Here is an 18728-nt window from a genome sequence, read left to right on the forward strand (position 1 = left end):
TTCACACACACTGGCTTTTTTTTTTTTTTTCCTTTGAAAATGAAACATAGGGAAGAATCAAAGCATTTAAGGGAACTTGCCTGAAAGGGGATGTCAACGGTGGTCTTCTGGTGATAGGTGACGTGGTGGCTGTTTTGATTAAATCATTCTCTTTCCTGGTGACTTGATGAAGCATCCATCTGCTGTCTGGAAATATCCTTAGTTCCTCATTGATCGTCTAAGGAAGCAATGTAAAAATTCATTCCATGCCATTTGCTTGTTAAAGTAGCAGCCAATCGCTACCTACTCTCGTTACATGGAGTCCATCTTCTTTTGCCTGTTGTATGTGTGTTAAGTGTAAAAGTACTCGGTGCTGGGCTCTGAAGCCTGCTCGTACTGCGAAATATCCAAAAGGTTTTGTGAATGGTTAATGCCATCCTAGGTGAGAGACACTTTGTTGGGAACGACATGTTATATCATGTTTGCCTTTCTTCTGTGGCAGACCGTGCCTGCAATGCTGTGGTATCTGCTTATTTGCACTAGCTGGGCAAGAACTTTAGGAGCCAAAAGCATCTTGGCATAAGCAGGGTGACCTCATTGTGTCCCAGTGGGACTCGGGACTGGGAAGGAACAAAAAAAATTGAATGACATCCCCACTGTATAGCTGCCTGAGGTGTTTGAATATCCAAGTCCTCTCTTTTCTTTTTTTTTTTTTTTTTTTCCAAATTATGTTGTTATATGAATACCAACATTCGATGTGAAGCTTGGAAACACATTTCTTATTAGAAGAGTTTTGTTCCACTGTCTTTGTGGACACCACCTGCCCCGAAGAGGGGACTATTTGCATTAAATGAAATAAACACACAAATATCTATATTTATCTATCTAGCACAAAGAATCAGTTTGCTAATTGTCCTTCTTCCTGGCTTTTGTGAACAAATAACATGAATTTTAGCTCTGATACTGCCTACAAGGAAAACGTGTCACCAAAATTGGTGATTCACAGTACTGCTGCTTGCTACAAATGTGGACCTTTTGGATCAAGTTTTCTTTCATATACATTTGGATATCATCAGCACTGTGGGTTTGGAAGTGAATGATGGGGTTACTGTGTAGCAGCTGCAGAGCAATTCTCCTAGGCAAATTCAAAACCCTGCTGGAAATATTTCACTCTTAATGTTTCTCTTGTAAGCAAAATACTGTGTGCACTTGCGTGTGTGCTACTAGTGATGTGTTACAGCATTTCCAGAATCTTTTGAAACTTCAGGAAGGAAGTATGTGTTACACCAGCAATAGTATATTTCCTTTCTTCAATTTTATTTTGTTTTCCTAGCTCGAGTGAGTTACTATCAAACACATCTTTGAACCTCAGACACCTACTTAGCTGTAGGTACTACTATCTAATTCTTCCCTCTGTCATACTTACCTACTCTCTTGGGTGCACCTAGTGCTAATGTATATCTATGAGCACTGCTGAATGTCAGCTGTTCTTTTTAGAGGTCTAGAAAGATTTTACATGGGGGCTTTAAGTTACTAGACCCTACTGTTTGCTCCGTATCTGCAATCAGGACTAGATGAAAGTCGAGAGAGAGAGAGGCTACTAGTGCGCTGTATGGTATCCCTACCCTCTTTTGCTTCTTCACACTGTCATTTGTGTTGGATTGATTACAGGCTTGTAATGATGTACAGTATTGGCTCCGGGGGTGGTGGATGTGTTACAAAATAGAGGGAAATTAATCATAAGCAAGTTGTATTTCTCAATGTCAAAATAATTTGTATTGATTTACTTTTGCAGATTCATCCTCGGAGAAGGGAGCCCATCGCTGACAGCCTATAACCTGGAGAAGCGTAGACCAAACGCTGCAAGCTCGTCTTGCAACTTCATTATTCTGTTTCATTCTGTTGTTTTTTTCCCCTAGCTCCTTATCTCTTCAGTGCATGTTATTTATGCCTGGTGAAATAGCCGCAAGGACAATAGAAAAGCAGATCATACAGGCTAGTGATCCTCAGGATCCAGTTAAACTCTGCTGGGAAGCGTTATTGCCCTTTGTTCTGAAGATGCTGTTTGTGCTGCCTATGAGAATCTGTTAAAAAGCCTTATGAGAAAAGATGCAGCTATTGCTGGGGATTCAGAGACAGTCACATCTGGTTTGAATTCAAGAGCTTATAAGCCCGGTAGTGTTGTGATATTTTTTTTGTTTGAGAATTATAGTCTTTTTTATTTGATTCCAGGGAATGATTTGTTGATATACCATCTTGAACTCTGTACTCTTTTTCTTGGTTGTTTGTTAAAAAGGAAATCTGCTTCGCTGTTGTAACAAATTTGTGTTAATTGTAAGCAGGGTACCGCCGATGCCAGACCAGGTGGAAGGTGCCTACTCCCCTTTTTGAGTCAAGGCCAGCTCTCCTTTTGTTTTGGCTCCAGAATTATATGAAAAATGTAATCACAGTTTTTTCTTTGTGTACTTACTTGTATCAGAAGAATTTTAGTAGAAATATTTAATGGGTTTAACTTCTAAGTGAAAATGGCTTTATATTTCCAAGTGATTCTTGTAATGAATCTGAACATCATTGTGTTAACCTCTAATCTGAGAATAAATCCTGGCTTTTAAAATGAAATTGTATTTAGACCATGAATTTTTTTCAGAAAATTGTGGTGAATTGGTGTTCAGCAAACATTACTTGATAATCTACTTGCAGGATTGTCTCTTCCCTTCAGGCTTTTAAGAGGGCAGCTGTTGGGAGGCAGGTACGTGAACCTGCTGGGATCCCACCTGAAAGAAGGAATTGAGATTTTCGCACCATAAGGCCCCATGAGATGTCCTGTGTGCTTTCCTTATAGCTCAGAAGCAGTTAATATGAGTTTAAGTTCCCACACAAACAGCTTTTTGAGCTGTGCAAAGGCAGTCTCGTCAGTTACGAGACCGCCTGCCTGTGTTATTTCTGCTTTTAGAACAGGTATTTCCATTCCCATCAATATACAAAGGCCTGTGCATTAAAATAATAACCTTGCAGGATTAAACATGTTCAGCATTTCATTTTGGACACAATGGGGAATGGTCCATGGGAAAGGACTTTTCTGCTGTTATATTTTACAATGATGCTGCTTTTGCCTACACGGATCAAAGAAACGACACTCCTAATACAGACTCAGGAAGAACATGAGCAAAGCACTGAGCAAACCGGCCTCTGCAGAGAAATTGCTTTTTCATGAACTATTGAAAATTAGAGTTTGACTGCAACTTTAGCTACAGAATAAACTCCCGAGTCTCTGTTAGAGAGATAGGAGTTTTTATCTCTGCATGAATTTGGAGCTGGCTTACAGACACTGTAGCAGCAGATAGTTTAACCAGCAAACAATATAACCGCGCAACTCCTGATTAGTGATTTGGCTAATAAGGGTGAGATCATGGAAAATGCTAATGCGGTGCCTTCGGAAAATCCAATTATAATGTAACCTAATTCAATGCGAGCTCTCAGCAGGTGACCAGTGCTGTGGGCAGAGCACCCTGCACTCAAAGATGTTGTGAATCCTCAAAACAGACAAGCTTCTGTTTTGTTGGTGTGGGAGGCAACAAACCCCCGTTTCATTCATTTCCAGTGTTTTCCCCAACTTACCACGAATGTTTGTGCCTTCCATTTGTGGCGCTTAACTCATTATCTGACAACTTGTGCAAGCATTATCTGGCCCAAGCGGATGATTCAACGCCACCCATTCACAGTAGGAAAATAGAGTTTGCAGGGCTATCTTTTTTTTCTCTGTGTAGTCATGGGTTTTTAATGTTTGGCTGGCTTGGGCACAAGACTGTAAACCTTGACTCACACAGATCCTAATCACATTAAGTGTGGGGTATTCCTTGTATTATATGATGGCGGATTTTTATCTTTCAAAATGCATATAAAATGCCTGTACAGTTGATTTTCCTCTTGATTTTCTTGTAATGATGTATGTTTCCCAAATGCAGGTGCTGTCATCTATTTGAATTAGCATTGTCAGACTCAAACACCCCCAAAGGATACGCTTTCTGCAGTGACCCAGACAAGTTTGAGGGGGTGAGTTATTTTAGTTAAAATCAATCATAGTACTCATAACAGGCGTTTTTCCTTCCTTGAGCTTTGCCGAAACTGGGTATCAGCACTCCCAGTTCTTCCTCTGGCCTTTTAAAGAACGTTCTGGCATTTCCCAGTCTTTGTTACATATTTTATTTTCCATCTGATTCTTTCTATTTAGCTTTCTCTGATATTTTTGAGTATCAGTAGTGAGTGGACCAATTTCACAGTAAGGGCTAATGCGTTTGTGAAAGGCCTTTTCTTTTTTCCTTCCTTTTCTTGTAGGGACTGCTCAGGGTTTGGGAATATTGGAATTATTATGCACATTGCAAGAGGAGCAATTCATATACAGAGAGTAACTTTCTTTTCGTACCGGACCAGGCACTTATGTGAATACCCAAACCTGTAACAGCAGTATGAACTACACTTGTGGTTTCTGTCCCATGATTTCATCTCTCACAGTGGCTTGGGGAAACAAGACAAGCATAAAGTGATTTTCTGTCAAAACTTCTCAGCAGTTTAAGGGGATGTTTTCACTCATCCAGCAGAAAGACCAGTGTGACCTGGCCATGTTTGTCCTGCATCAGTGCTGGCCAGTCTGCCCACCAGGCGAGATGTATCAGGAGCGCTTGACTCGTATCCCTGTGTGACTGCCATATTAAAAATACTTACAAGGTGATGAAATTTTAGGTATACGATAAGGAACTGACCCATAATGAAGCTGATTACTCAGTGTGTTAAAATGATGGGGGAGATCCAGGCGTTGGTCATGATCAGCCCTTGGAAAGCCTTGTACTTCTGGTGGGAGTGTGCGTGTTGACATGTGTTTGTACAGATTCTGAATGACGAGTTATGACAGCTAATAGACACATGAAATTTTATTAAATAACAGATGTGGGGGAACATTTTATGTATGTTTTGGCATGAGTTTGTGTAGACTTTTCTTCTAAACTGAACTTTTTCCATTTGGTTGCAGCGTTATATACTAAACATGTTGTGGAAAAATTTTAATTTCTATGAATGAGAGCAAGTGTTTATATGTCAAGTTAAATTATCTGCTTACAGTATTATTTTACATTATTTTCAACATGATATGCTGGATTCACTAAATGATGTTTTGATTACCATAACAGTAATTATCCAACATTAGAATAGGAGCACGCTTGAACTCATGGAGTCATTAACACAAAAAAGGTACTTAAAAGCTTGGGGTCTTTTGGGAATTTTTGTCCCATGCTTTATTTTTTATCTCTCTCTCTTTTTTTTTTTTTTCTTTTCTTATGGAGCTAGCAGATGTGACACCAGCATTTTGCTGACTTGAAGCTTTTTGTTTTGATTCACCACTATTTTACTTCTCAGGTATTTTAAGCTCTGTGCCTTGTCAAAAATGTATGTTGTTTTAAGATTGTCTTTTTCTTCTGAAGGCCTGAAGTGACAGTCATGCCAATGCTTATTCCATTCAATTTCTATAGATATTTCTTTCTACTTTTATACATAGATAATATGTGGCACGATATGAAGATTTTATCGGTGATAAGCAAGATGTCACTAAATAGCATCCTTCCTTAGTCTCAGGCTGTCATTAGTTTTAGGAAGGAAAAACTGTTACTTTGAAATTGCTGGTAAAAGCTAGGACCTGTTTTAATTTCCTCAGAAACTCTGGATATAAGAGGAATTGGATTCATGATAATGCTGTAGGCAAAGCACATGGGGTGCCCCAAATACACACCTATGCTGTCCTAGGCTGGGAAGGCTAGATACCACAGCTGAGGATGATTTGATAGATTACAAGCAAAATCCTGGATGACATTACTTTCCTCCTTGAATCCATTCACTAGTTTTTTGTCTTTTACTGCATCAATATTAGATTTCCTGTCCAAATAATAAACATTCATCTCTCATTCATCTCCCACATAACATTTCACTCTCTCAGGCTCTCCCAGTTTCTTATCTTTCCTCTTGCCTTCCGGAGCACAGCTTTTGCATCCTATATAAGATGATGTTGCTGTTGGAGTCTTCAGCTTCTGCCTGTCAGAAACGCTCCTGTCTTCCTTCAAATCTCTCCTGTAACCCCACTTCCCAATTTCTCTGTATGATTGATTTCTAAACCTTCTTTACTTGCAATGGCCTTTCAAATTTTTCAGCATACCATTCTTGTTTGTCTTTTAATAATATCTAGGAGAAGGTCAGGGCTTTAGTTTCTAGATCCACTGGCAAGGAATGCCATTCTACAATCCCGTAAGAGGGATTAATGTGTTATCCACTGCAATGCAAAGCGTTATATATAGTCATGTGAATTATAGTAAGAACACATCATCAACGAAAATATTTTCTTCTGACATGAAATGAATTATATAAATAGTAGAACTACATATGCATGGTGAATGCTGTGGATGAAAGAATGCACTGTACCCTTTGGCTGTGGTTCCCCACACCCAAAGACTTGCACTTCATTAGCTCTATGCCATATTCCCAACCTTCTACCAGTCTTTGCTCTGTCAGCATTTCACTTTCCATGACAACATGTTTTGGGGGAATTAGGATTATGAGATGCCCCAAATTTCCAGTCTTCATCCCTCTCTCCCTTTCTGTAGTCTAGAATACAGTGAGAAAAAGCTGGTGGTGTGTGACAATACCTTGTGGTCAAGCAAGCTCAGCTGCTCCAGCTCCCCCTGTTCTTCCCCTTATAATAGACTGGGAATGCAGCCGTACCCTAATGAGCTGGGAATTCTGCCTCGCCCATACCACCCTGTGCTGAGCTTACAGAGTATTTCTAATCAGGTTGAAGTTCTCTCTTGTTTAAAAAAAAAAAAAAAAATCCTCATGTTTTAAAAATGGTTTCTGTATTTTAACTTTGTTGTGAGAATGACAGAAGAATTTCTCTGATTTTTGCAGATGCAAGTTTAAAGGTCTGCAAGACACCACAGGGTGGAAAGTATTTTTTTGATTAATAAAACACTTTCCCACCAGGAGCCAGGATGCCGGCTAATGCTGTGTTTTCACTTACGGCAGCAACGGCCTCGCTTCCACCTGCCCTATAAATGGGGAACACCCAGGTGCTTCCTGTTCAAGGGTTGCTTATGCGAGAGCAAAGGGTCCATGCTGGCCACCGACCGTGAAATGGGCTGGTGGTGGTGAGAGCAGGGCTGAGGGCAACGATGGGCGGCAGGTAGGGTACGAGATGGGGCACGGTTCCTGATACAATCTGTTGATCGATGTAGGAGTCAAGATCTTGCAAGACTGAGACCGTAGACTGCAACTCTGTTAGGCTAGTGGGAGGTATCAGACCAAGGTGGGGTCTGGGGCTCTTCCCATAGCCAAGGGAAAGGATTTGGAGAAGGGAAATCTTGTGGAGCGAAAGCAGGATGTGTGCCGCTAACGTTTGTATCGCATGACTTAAGAGAGAAGTTACAGCTTTGATGAATGGTAAAGCTCCTTTGTTGGCATTTTCATCATCAGGTTGGTTTCTTTCATTTAATTATTTGATTTAGTTGAGAAGAGAGAGGGAGATGTTTTAATTTTCTTGGAGGAAGTTTTAATTTTGTGCCTTCCAGTGTTCAGGCATCCTGTATCTCAGCTCTTAGTCATGTAAATCCCAAGTTAATCCATTTAAGGTAATGGCATTACCCTGCAGAGCTGGCACATGCATAGGTCCTTTGTAAGGTTTTCACAAAACCAGCTATCTCTTTGACTAAATACACCAGTCACTAAACTGTTACTTAAGGCTAGGCATAAAGCACCAGCCAGACTATTTCCCTATGCTAAAAGTTGGGAAAGAGCTGCATTTTTCTGAAGTTTGAAATAAGAGCTGGTCTTTCTGTAATTCCTATTCTTTTACCCTTTTTCTCCGCAATGCCAAATTTGCAGCCTGTCCTTTCTAGTCATGACCCAGCATGGAATCTGTAGAAATAAAGGGTCGGAAGAAACAATCCTAGTCGTGCTGAATGGAAGGACTAGCAATGTTACCAGAAAAACACGGTCATCAACACCAAAGATCAGGTTATTTCAAATAAAATTCTTTCAACATAAATGACCTTTTCAGACACCAAAACAGCTTTGGAGGGTCAATCAGTCTCCCCACATTTTCAGCTTTCTTTTGGGAAGGAACATTATGGCCATACAGGAGAAAAGCCGATCGCTTATTAACTGGTATAACAATGCTCTCTTACATCGGCAGTGGCAAGGCAGGGATTACTTTATTCCCTGTTATAATTCCCCTGTGGCCAAGAGTTAGTGAAGGTGGGGATACCAAACAGGGGACTTGGAGTGATGTACTTGCTCTAGAACGGAAGGGAACTTGCTAAAATCGGGTTTGAGGCATGAATATTGCATTACAGCTAAAAGCAGGCTTGAGTCTGGCTCAGTAATGCCAGCAAAATTAGTTGCTCACAGGGATTGTTCCTAATCCTTAATAGTGACAATTAAAATTCAAAGCGTGTGTGTGATGTTGTTATCTCACTGTTCATGACTTCTGAAGAGACATCTGACTTCCCTGAGGATTTGGGTGTGGTTGGGTCAGAGCGCTGTAGCTGCTTTTCTATTTCTGTCTGATAAATTAATAACTCGGGACTGTGAAACACAGCTAAGAAAAAGTTGCAAAACCAGAAAACCTCACCACCAAATCAAACCCAATGCAGTACAGGGTGACCTCTGTGAACCACAATTCTGCATTACAAGATACCTGTTGGGCAACTGAAAAAAAAATCCCCAGAAAAAAAAAAAAAAGGCAATTAATCTGAATGTGCTGTTAATTTAATAGTATTCCCAGGGGGAGCCTTAGACAGTGCTACTATTCACAAGCTTACCATAACTTCCTACTGTTCCACAGATGCTTGTGACAGGCTCCACTTTTCATGCTCATTCCTCTGAAGTCCTTTACTTTGGAGTCAGCAAACCATCTATTTGTATTTTATGAGTCAAACGAAGTTTATGGAAAGTAAAATTCCCATTGGAAGTGAACTTAGAAAGGTGGTGCTGTACCGCCAGGAAACTTTCCCAAATAATTGAATTCTTTTAATAGAAGTTTTCACTTTGATGAATGCAAACATTCAAGCTGTAGCATGTTGTGAGGCTCTCTGTATCTGAAAGCACAGATAAGAGACGTGGGAAAGGCAAAGAAAAAAACTTCTGAGTAGTACCAGGGAGGGGGAGGATATTAATAAGGAAGGAATATCCCTCATGAGTTTCTTGTTTGTTCTGATTCATTCAGCCTATTTCGCCCAATTTTGTTTAGTTTCTGTATGTAAACAACACCGCTGTTTACGAGCAGTATTTCATTTTGTTTTAGAACGGCTTAATCTTACGAAGTCTGTGAGCCTTTCTTCATCTGAGAAGAAAATGATACAGACATTGCACCTTGATTTATGTGTGCTAGTAGGGTGTAACACTGACATGATGTTTCATGACTACTAAGCAGATGCCACTCATTTTGGTCAATCATTCTCAAAAATACTACATTTCAGCTGCAGACATCTAAATCTCCATTAAATTCTTCAGGCTACTTTAAACTTCTACAGATTAGTCCCTGAAATTCTGCAGGCTTTCTGCCTCTGAAGTCCCCAGAAACCTGGTGGGACTCTGCAGAGTCAGGCTGATTCTGGCTTTGCTAAACTGCACGGGTTTTCCTAGGAAAATAGGAAAAATACATGTAGATAACTCAGATTCTTCCAGGTGGTCTAAGGGACTGTATGTGCAGGTGGTGACGTTAATGCACAAGTGAACACATCCCAGTTTGTGCTCATGTGCGTACTTGCATATTTATATTATACACATAGAAAATAAGTGTTCAGTTATGAAGGTTTGAGCGTAAGACCTGATTATATAAATATACATGCTCTTTCCTCTAGGAAAGAAATCTAGCAGGATTGCTAAAACTTTTAACCTGGCCACTTAACAAGAGTCAGTATGCTGTGTCCCCAGGGGAGAGCGTTGTAGTAAGAAAAAATGAAGATTTCTTTTTAACCTGGACTTTAAGCTTCACTAGGCTTTAATTTTTAAGTCTTCCCAGGCTGAGAAGCTTTGCTTGTGTTAACGATGCGTTGTATTCAGGGCTGGCAGAGTCCACTCCCTGCCACCATGCTTGCTTTCTCAGCGACGGCTTTCTGTTTATACACTGGTGAGGGAAAAGTGCATTTCCGTTGCTTTTTATTTACTCTTTTATAAGAGTACTTTGAGTTTACTAGAACAGTTTAATTGGGCTCCAAAGCGGTCTGTACCGCTCACAAAAGCATACTGTTGTTCCACTTCTATTTTTCCTTTCGGGATGAGGGGCCTCCAGAGCTAAACCACCATCTCCTCTCTTCCCGCAGGCTGCGGAAAGGCTCGTGGTGCACCTCCGTGAGTGTTGCTGGAGTAGCAATGGGCAGCAGACGCCTTTCCTCTCCTCGGCCTCCTTCGCCCAGCGGCGTGTGGTATTTCAGCAGGAGGGAGAAGGTCAGTGCCTCTCCGGCAGAGCTGTGCTCGCAGCCGAGAGGAAGGCTGGATTTGTCTGAAACTACACGATTTTAGACAAGCCTGAAAAACCACTCTGGGCAATTTAAACACCTTTCCTTTGTAGTGAGAAAGTACAGTATAAAAACTGGCTTCCGCAAAGGCTTCCCGGGCCATTCCCTCACTTCACAGCATTGGTTTCTGTTGCGCAAGGCACAAGCTCTTCATTACAGGGAGGGGATTGTTTTTAGGAGTTCCCAAACACAGGTATGACCCTGCCTCATCCTTGCACGGAGGGGAAGGGACACAGGCAGAACAGGTCCATGCTCTTTGCCTGGTTTCCTGTGGAGCAGTGTTTATGAAGCTGTGCTGGCTGCATGCAGGCATGTACCTGACAGTGCATGCACACGTCTGCCAGGCCTTCCCAGTGACTTTGTAACATCTATTAAATGTCACGTTTGCCAGCTTCAGTCAAATTTGATAGAAAGCCAACAGGTCTCAAGGGTTTTAGCTTCCTAGAGGTGGGCAGGTAGAAGATAGGGGAACCTCTTCGCTCAAGGAAATCGCATCATGTGCTCCAGCCTTATTAGACATCAGAGAATCCACACGGAACCGCAGCCAGGTGAGACTTGTCCCTAGCAGACCCAACTTCATCGACTCAGGGCCTGTTCGATCTCCATCCCTGGTCCTGCAGAGCTGGTGAGATTTTTCTGAGGGGGAGAGGCAGGTTGTAATGAAAAAATGTGGGGTGTGTATGTTATGTACTGTGGACACTCAGATAATTATGTCATTAGTGTGATGTTTTTCTTGATATTGCAGTCTGCATGATCTGAATCTTGCAGAGTTAGGCACGTGATCAGTTTCTGCCTGAGTGGTTATACTACAGACCATACACATGTTTTTCTGATATATGTATTGTTTCCATAAGAGTATTATGTTTCATACTCTTCATTTTGTATAGGAACAGTTGTCTTTCAGAAGGCTGTCTGACAAAGCCATAAAAGGCAGATAGGTGGGTAAGAGTGATCAATCTTTATTTCCATTATGGTCATATAACACAAGACAGGGTTACATGAGGTTACACTCATGTAACATGATAGGTTGGTTTTCCACTGTTTCCAGTTGACTAGTGTTCCAGTGAAAGAAAGCTCCATCTTTATTCAGGACTCTGAAGATGTATTACAAGGAGTGCACACCAAAATAGTGTAACCTCATGTATAAAATTAAGCCTAGTGTGTTCCTCTATTTAGGAAACTGAGGCTTTTGTATTTTTGGTAGTCATTCATTGATGAAATTGTATGCCAGCAGAACAGTAAAATAAGAACATAGAATGTCAGTAATATATGTGCACATTTGTGTATGTATACATAAAAGTCAGGACATGTTCAGAAGATGGAGTCCAACCTGTATGTTTTTATCAGTGGGAACTTTGTCTGAATAAGGGTATCAAAATACAGTCACTGCTGTACAGCCTCATCTCTGCTTTGGGGATCATAAAATTCTTCAAACAACTGCATATGTGACTTTCTGCTGGGAAGGAGCTTTACTGACTCTAGAAGGAGTGAGCATGTAAAATGTAGAATATTTGTAATCCAGATCCAGGCCAATTCAGAGGAAATCTGTCATGTTATCAATAAAGCAGGAGAAGGTTATAAATTAGCGCATGATAAATGAGTTGATGGGCTGGCAGCTAATCTAGACAATAAATTGTAATATCCTTATTGATGCCAGGCTGAAGTTAGCACAGCTGAAGTGCTTTGGTGCTGGTCTTCCCTTGATTCGGCAATGGGAATTATGTGGACATGGTCATCATCATCTTGATGGTTTCACAGAGAAACCACGCTATCTTCTCTGGAAAAGTGGGGTGTAATAAGCAGCACTCGAGGATGCTGCCTTGTCTGTGTAGTGCCAGACCTTTACTGAATTGGCATTGCGTTGCTGTGGCTAAGCTGTAGCTGGTGCTAATGCTGTCTCCCTCTTTAGTTCTCCATCATCCCACTTCTTTCTTAACAGGAGTAAAATATCTTTTGAAAACAAATGTGCTGTATCTTATCCCGTTTTCAAAGATTGTGATGGTGATGGGGAAAATGAATGCCTTCTAAGCTGTACGTTTCCTATTTGGCTTTTGCTTGGTTTTAAAATGCTGTTTCCTTTCCCTTTCTCCTTGCTCAGCCAACACTCGCCAATCTTAGAAAGCAACCCTTCACCCTTGAAAGACCTGTTCTCTCAGCACTGCTGGGGATATTGCCAGGTAGTGGATGTACTTATTTTTTGGAACTTGTCCTTGGGATAACTGGTACCATCAATTGTTGGTTGCACATGAAGGCATTGCATGACTGCCCTCTCTGCCTGCGTTAGCTGGTTAGCACTGCGCAAATACTCTATATACAGTGTGATGGAGCGCTTTCCTCTCCCAGGGGGTATGTGTTTGCCACACGGACCTCCTTTTCCAAGTTTGGATTCTGACTATTCTTGGAAACATTAGCAAAAGAGGAAGAAAAAAAAGAAGAGCTACCTGTGGACCCCAGGAGAAAGTAGATTCCAGGAAGAAACTTGGGGCCTGTGAAATTTTTGCCTGCACGTTTCTTGGATTCAGTGTAAGAGTTTTTTAAGCAGTGATCTTAGTAACATTCCTCAGAGCCTTCCAGCACAGCAGGTCATGGTGTTTACAGACAATAAATGCCAGTTCTGTGTGGAGGGGTGGGAGAAGAAACTGGGGTTGGAAAGTATTTCATTGGCTTGTACGAAAAACCTTAAAGCTGGTGCTGAGAAAAATAATTATCTTTAAGCAAACAATTTCATTTGGGGTAGTAATACCCCAAAAGTGTTTCCAGCCACTTAGTTCAGGGGTGCTCTTTCCACACTGACTCTTTGATTTAGTTGACTCCCTGTGTTCCTCCAGCTGGTGTTGTAAAAACGAGAGGAAAGATTAAATAAATGTATCCCGTCAATTCCTCCTTGGCTCTTATGGCTTCAGTAGTAAGCTCATCTGCACAGATTTCTTAATGTCTTGAGGCAAGCTCTCCCATGGGCTTTCCTGAGGACCACACACAGACATTCAGTTCTCTTCGTGCATTTTTCTGTTAATTGCCCATCTTCTAACAAGCAGTCCTTGAGCTTATCAAGAGTCACAAATAACTTCTTTTGAATAGCTCTGATGTGCTTAGCTACAAGGAAATTGTAAATAGAAAGCGTCTCTGTTGTGCCTTTTGCTCCTCACAACATATGAATACTATGAAAAAAACAGACAAACTCGTTGGGCTTGTTGACTACACACACACACATCTGAGGCTATGTGCAAGGCGTTCACATAGCCATATGAATCCTGCTACCCTGTCCAATTTGTGGAGGCTCCTACCAGAGACAACACAGCGGGTCCTTCTGAAGGCAAACAAGTTACGTGCGTTCCCACATGCTGTGTTCTTTAGTCAGAGACAAATTTCTCCTGTTATATAAGATGTTGGGTTTTAAGCTTTGCATAATTGTGTTCTATATCATTTCGATCTTGTGTGTTTTTAAGTTTTGCTTTCCTGGCCAATGCAATTTATTGCAATTAACTTTTAATCTTCTGCATTGGTCTTTATCATCTATTCACTTGGGATGGGAAGCAATTACAGATCTTTGAAATAGATGTCCTACTTAGACTCGGCAAAATATCTCTAACAGGATCCGGTGTTTAATAAGAGAGGATTAAAAACTATGGTAACAACCTAAAGTGCAAACTTGGGAACTTTGTTGTTCCTAAGCTGTACTGTCTCTTGTCAATGCAGCCAGGTGCGGTAGCTGGAGAAGGTGCTTAGGGATCAGGGCTCCTGTCACTGGTTTGCCATGTGACCAGAAACAAGTCCCACCTGGCTCTGTTTGTTGTCTAAAGACAGTCACCTAGTGCCATCTGAGGGGCCACTGGGTATCCAAAACGTCTGCAGATACGGTACTGGGCAATGGGAGGCTTACGCCCTTCAGTATGGGCAGCTGTGGCCAAATAGGACACCCAGAGATGTCTCAGAAGGTGTTAGGTACCTCTTGTCAGGAAACTGAAGTAGCCTTTAGTCTCCCTGTGTCTTGTTTTCTCCATCAGTAAAGACCGTGATACTGGTTGCACAGGGAGGTTGTAAGGCTTGACGTCGGAAAATGCACTTAAGACAACTCCACAGGTTATTTTCAGAGGACAGAAAGTCAGAGACTCTCTCTGACACAAATCTGGTTACAATTTCTGGTTCACCTCTCACCTCTGCGAGAGGTGAACAGCCAGGCAGAGTGAACTTTTGGTTAGTTGTCCTTTGAATGCACAGTCAGGGTGGACCGAAGCAAGACCAACTCTGTGGCAAAGTGCTGATGCTGGACGGCCGGTCCTGTCAATTCTCGTTGGAGGGGTTTGTAACTCTGGGTTTGACCCTGAGGGCCAAAATCCATCCCCTGAAGTAAGTTATGGCTGAAATTCCCATGTGTCGTTGGGGCACCTGAATTTGGCCCCGAGAGGACTGGCTGGCTGCTTCCACGTTTTGGGGAAAGTCCACCAGATGGAGCTCTTGTTTGAGGGATAAAGCTCCAGCAGGCTGCTGCAGAAGCTGAGAAAATAGGACATAGACCTCGTTTTTATTGGATTGTTTCATGTAACGGGGTTGAATTGAGCAAGCCTGGCTTCCCAAGCACTTGCTTTTAACAGGAAACGTTTGATGCTAAAGATGCGGAAAAAGGAAATGTATTTTTGCAGCTAGAAGTGCTTGAAGCTTTCACTGATGTTTTTGTTTTCTTATCGCTGACTTGTTTTGCAGAACTGTTATAGCACTCATTCCCTCAAATCTTTCTGTCCCTTAGTATGCTTCCCGTATTTAATTATAATAATTACACCCCTTAGCTATTAAACCCATATAAAATCAAAGCACCGGAAAACTTGCTTAATGGTTCAGAGGAAAAAAAAGTACGATTGGGGTGTGAGAAGGAAAAGTATTCAACCTTAAACTTAGTTACCTAAAAGACAGCTAATAAAACTTTGGAATGTGGCAAAGAAAGCAGAATTAAGTGTGGTTTAGTCTGTGAAGTTTTCTGAAAGACGTAATCCGTGAATTCAGAGGTCCAGCTACACGCCATTGCCACCAGGACCGTGCTAGTTTGGTATGCACGTCACCTCTCAGATTTGTGCCTCAAAAGCTTTTAAAAACACATTTTTAGAAGCACATTTGTTATTCACGTAATCAAACAACTACACTAATACATCAGAGCGCAATGTAAACACTCCGGCTATGAGGACATTATGCTTTTCTTCAACATGGGTGGTACGAGCACCAGTGAGATTTGGCCCCTGCTCCATGCAGCGTGAGGTAGTAATAAGCCACATTCTTCATGGAAAGCAAAATGAAGGGATATTACTAATTTCACCTTCTAATGACACGGGCAAGTCATTGCAGCCCACCTCTGTTCTCTGTAACACAACGTAGCCATCTTGATGGCACCGGGGATGTCCTGGAGGTAACATAAAGCTGAATTTGACTCACTTGCTATCAGATTTATTTTAAGCTCCACCAACCAACCAAAAAATGTGTTCATACCAAACAGCCTCTAGTTTCAGACGACATGAAGCAGGCCTACTGCCTCGTACCATGGGATTTCTGGGTTTGTGAGACTAAAAACAGTCAGATGATCTTTTATTCTAAATCATGTAGGATGAGCTTCCCTTCAATAATGCCTTTAGAAGAACTGTTTTGTAGCTCGCCATCCCACCCTGTTGTTGCCTGGAGCTCTCCTCCACTCTGTATAAGCGAATGCCAGCACACAAAACATCACTGCTAATTGCTGGGTGCTGTTGGATACGCTTGGATAAGAAAAAAGGAGCATACGTGAGTTAACGTAGCTGGATGTATACTATAAGCATTGTGTGGCGGCTAACTGTAGTTTTACAGTAGCCAGACGTTGCACCATGCTTAATTTAACCTCTTTTTGTACTGTGACAGCCCATAGTGCAGACCTTGAAAATGGATAAAGTTGAAACCTGGGGCTCCCCAGAGGAGAAAGGTTAAGAGTGCATTTCCTCATTGGTCCTTATCGGTAATTACAGAGAATCAAATCTTAGCTCTGAGATATTTCAGATTTCTCCCAGCAATGGTGTCATCTAGTCAATGACTGACAATTTCCCTTTTGCTCGCTCTTTCTCAGTGTTTTCTGTCTATTAAGAAAATTGCATATTCCGATTTCCTAGCAATCGTGGGTGTCTGCTGATTAAATACACTCAGTGACATGGGTCAACGCTTATTCTATCAAGAGAGCGCCATGCCTACTGCACACAGCAGCATTATGTGCCGTAGTTATACAAAAATGCTAAGAATTCTGAGCATCTTCATGTTACACTCAGCTTGGGATCTTCTGGGAAAGTCCAAAGGGAAAAATGTTATCATGAGGGTGATTTGGGTGCTTCCGCTGAGTGGAATTTGTAATTTTTTTTCTTCTTGTCATTGGCTAACCAGAAAGGAAGAAGTCTCAGTCTTGAAATGGGAGCTGAGGATATCGAAGGCTGGTCTTCACCTTGAGGGAGGAAAGAGAAGAAGAGGAGGAGGAGGTTGATGCTGGGGACTTTTCAGTAGCATGGAAGGAATTAGGATACTACAGAACCCCCCTTGTCTGTCCTGTGTGAAGGCAAATCCTTCTCGGTCAGCTGTCATCAGATAAACCTGAAATCAGTTCTTCAAATCGGTTCTAGTTTTCTGCCACGTAAGTTGCAATCTTTTGTATTTCACAGGTAAATACTTATGGAGTCCTCAAATTGGCCCTAAAAATTGCAATTACTACTTTTGCTCTGAGGTTTTATGAGGAGCAGAATGTCCTGTTTGTCCAGGTGTGTGCAGAAGCTGTATGTGTAGCTGAAGTTTAAGGCACGTGAAGCATTAAATGCAAAAAAAAAAAATGAAGCTAGTGTTTAGTCTTAAGTACCAGTTTGAACAGCTGATTCTTGTTGCCAAGGAAAGAATTTGTTGCTCCATTGTGTGAGTGTGTAATACTGTGGTCGAAAATAGTGACTTGAATAAGCACTTTGCGGTGACATGTCTAAAACAATTATTCTTTGAAGACAGGAATATAACAAGATCTTAGGTCTGGGCTGTGTCTGTGGGAACACGTAGTCGCATAAGAATTAAAGGGTGCGTGTTCTAGATCAAAGTGGCCTATACTTCATAATGCGTCTAATTATCATACCATTCTCCTTTATTAAATTCATTTGTTTTAATTAGAGGAATAGATATTTTGTATCAGAGTTTAAGGGGTCTAGCGGGCATGTGAGATTAAATCAATGGTTTGTTAACAATTTTATCTGGAAAGTACATTAGATTATTTAAATTCTGTGAAATAGCATCATTTTCCTTTTCTCAGTAGAATAAAGTTATGATTAGGAAATAATGCTTGGAGCATGAGAGCTCCGCTTGTCATTATTTTTCACGTGCAGATTTGGGATTTTACAGTGAAATCGTTCATCTTTAATCTGCTTTTATAATATTACATCAAATTTGGCAAAATAAAACAAGTGCTACAGTTGTGTCTAACAGCAGGTGCTTTCCAGTGACGATATGGGAAATGCCAATGCTGGCTACTCAATTCAATAGGACCATATTTTAGATTTGTGTTTTATTTTTGTGCTGTTGGAGCAAAAAGTCTTGTTAATCAGTTCATAAAACAGTAGGATTAAAAAGAATGCACTGGAGGTGTAAAACAGTCAACACCAAGAGATTTTAAAGATTAGCTTAATAAATAAAACATAATTGGATAAAATAGGCAAGTAATGAGTTAAGGGCAGCCCAAACGTGTCATTTCTTGGGGTCAGCGGCAATGCGTCAGTTTACACCGCAGCTGGGTAAAGCCTAGAGGGCACGTAACAGGCTGTCGTGAAATTGTATTAACCACGCTCTGCTGTTGAGGTGTCTTGTTTTAGCCTTCTCCCACCAGCACTTTTAAGTGATGCAGGAGAAATATCGAGTTAAATTGCAAGCTGCACGCCAACTGCTGCACATGCTTTTGATTTTTCTCAAGATAGGGTAAAGAAAATGTCTCTCATTAAAACAAGAAACGGTAATTGAGGTGAGAAGGGAGCCGGCAGAGCGCTTCCAGGATGCTCACACCGCCCTGCCACTGGTCGCGCTAGCTCCGGGTTTTCGGTGGAAGTGTGCTGGGCGCGCTGCTCCTTGCCTGCCTGCCAGCCCGGGAAGATGTTCTCGCAGGCTCGTGCTTTGCCCAGCCCTGAAAGGCCGTCACCTCTCACGCAGGTCACTCTGCTTCAAGCAGCACCC

The 18728-nt window shown here is 41.5% G+C and overlaps 1 protein-coding gene across 1 annotated transcript in view; it reads left to right on the forward strand.

The window, feature by feature from the left end:
* Positions 1-2598, forward strand: part of TNIP3 (TNFAIP3 interacting protein 3) — a 67403-nt gene extending 64805 nt beyond the window's left edge. The window contains exon 13 of the mRNA XM_030020783.1: positions 1775-2598. Coding sequence (XP_029876643.1) covers positions 1775-1806 — 32 coding nt within the window. The 3' untranslated portion in view covers positions 1807-2598. The remainder of the gene's footprint in view (positions 1-1774) is intronic.
* Positions 2599-18728: the final 16130 nt, after the last annotated feature.

The sequence above is a fragment of the Aquila chrysaetos genome, chromosome 1 (assembly GCF_900496995.4).
Source record: "Aquila chrysaetos chrysaetos chromosome 1, bAquChr1.4, whole genome shotgun sequence".
Lineage (NCBI taxonomy): Eukaryota > Metazoa > Chordata > Aves > Accipitriformes > Accipitridae > Aquila > Aquila chrysaetos.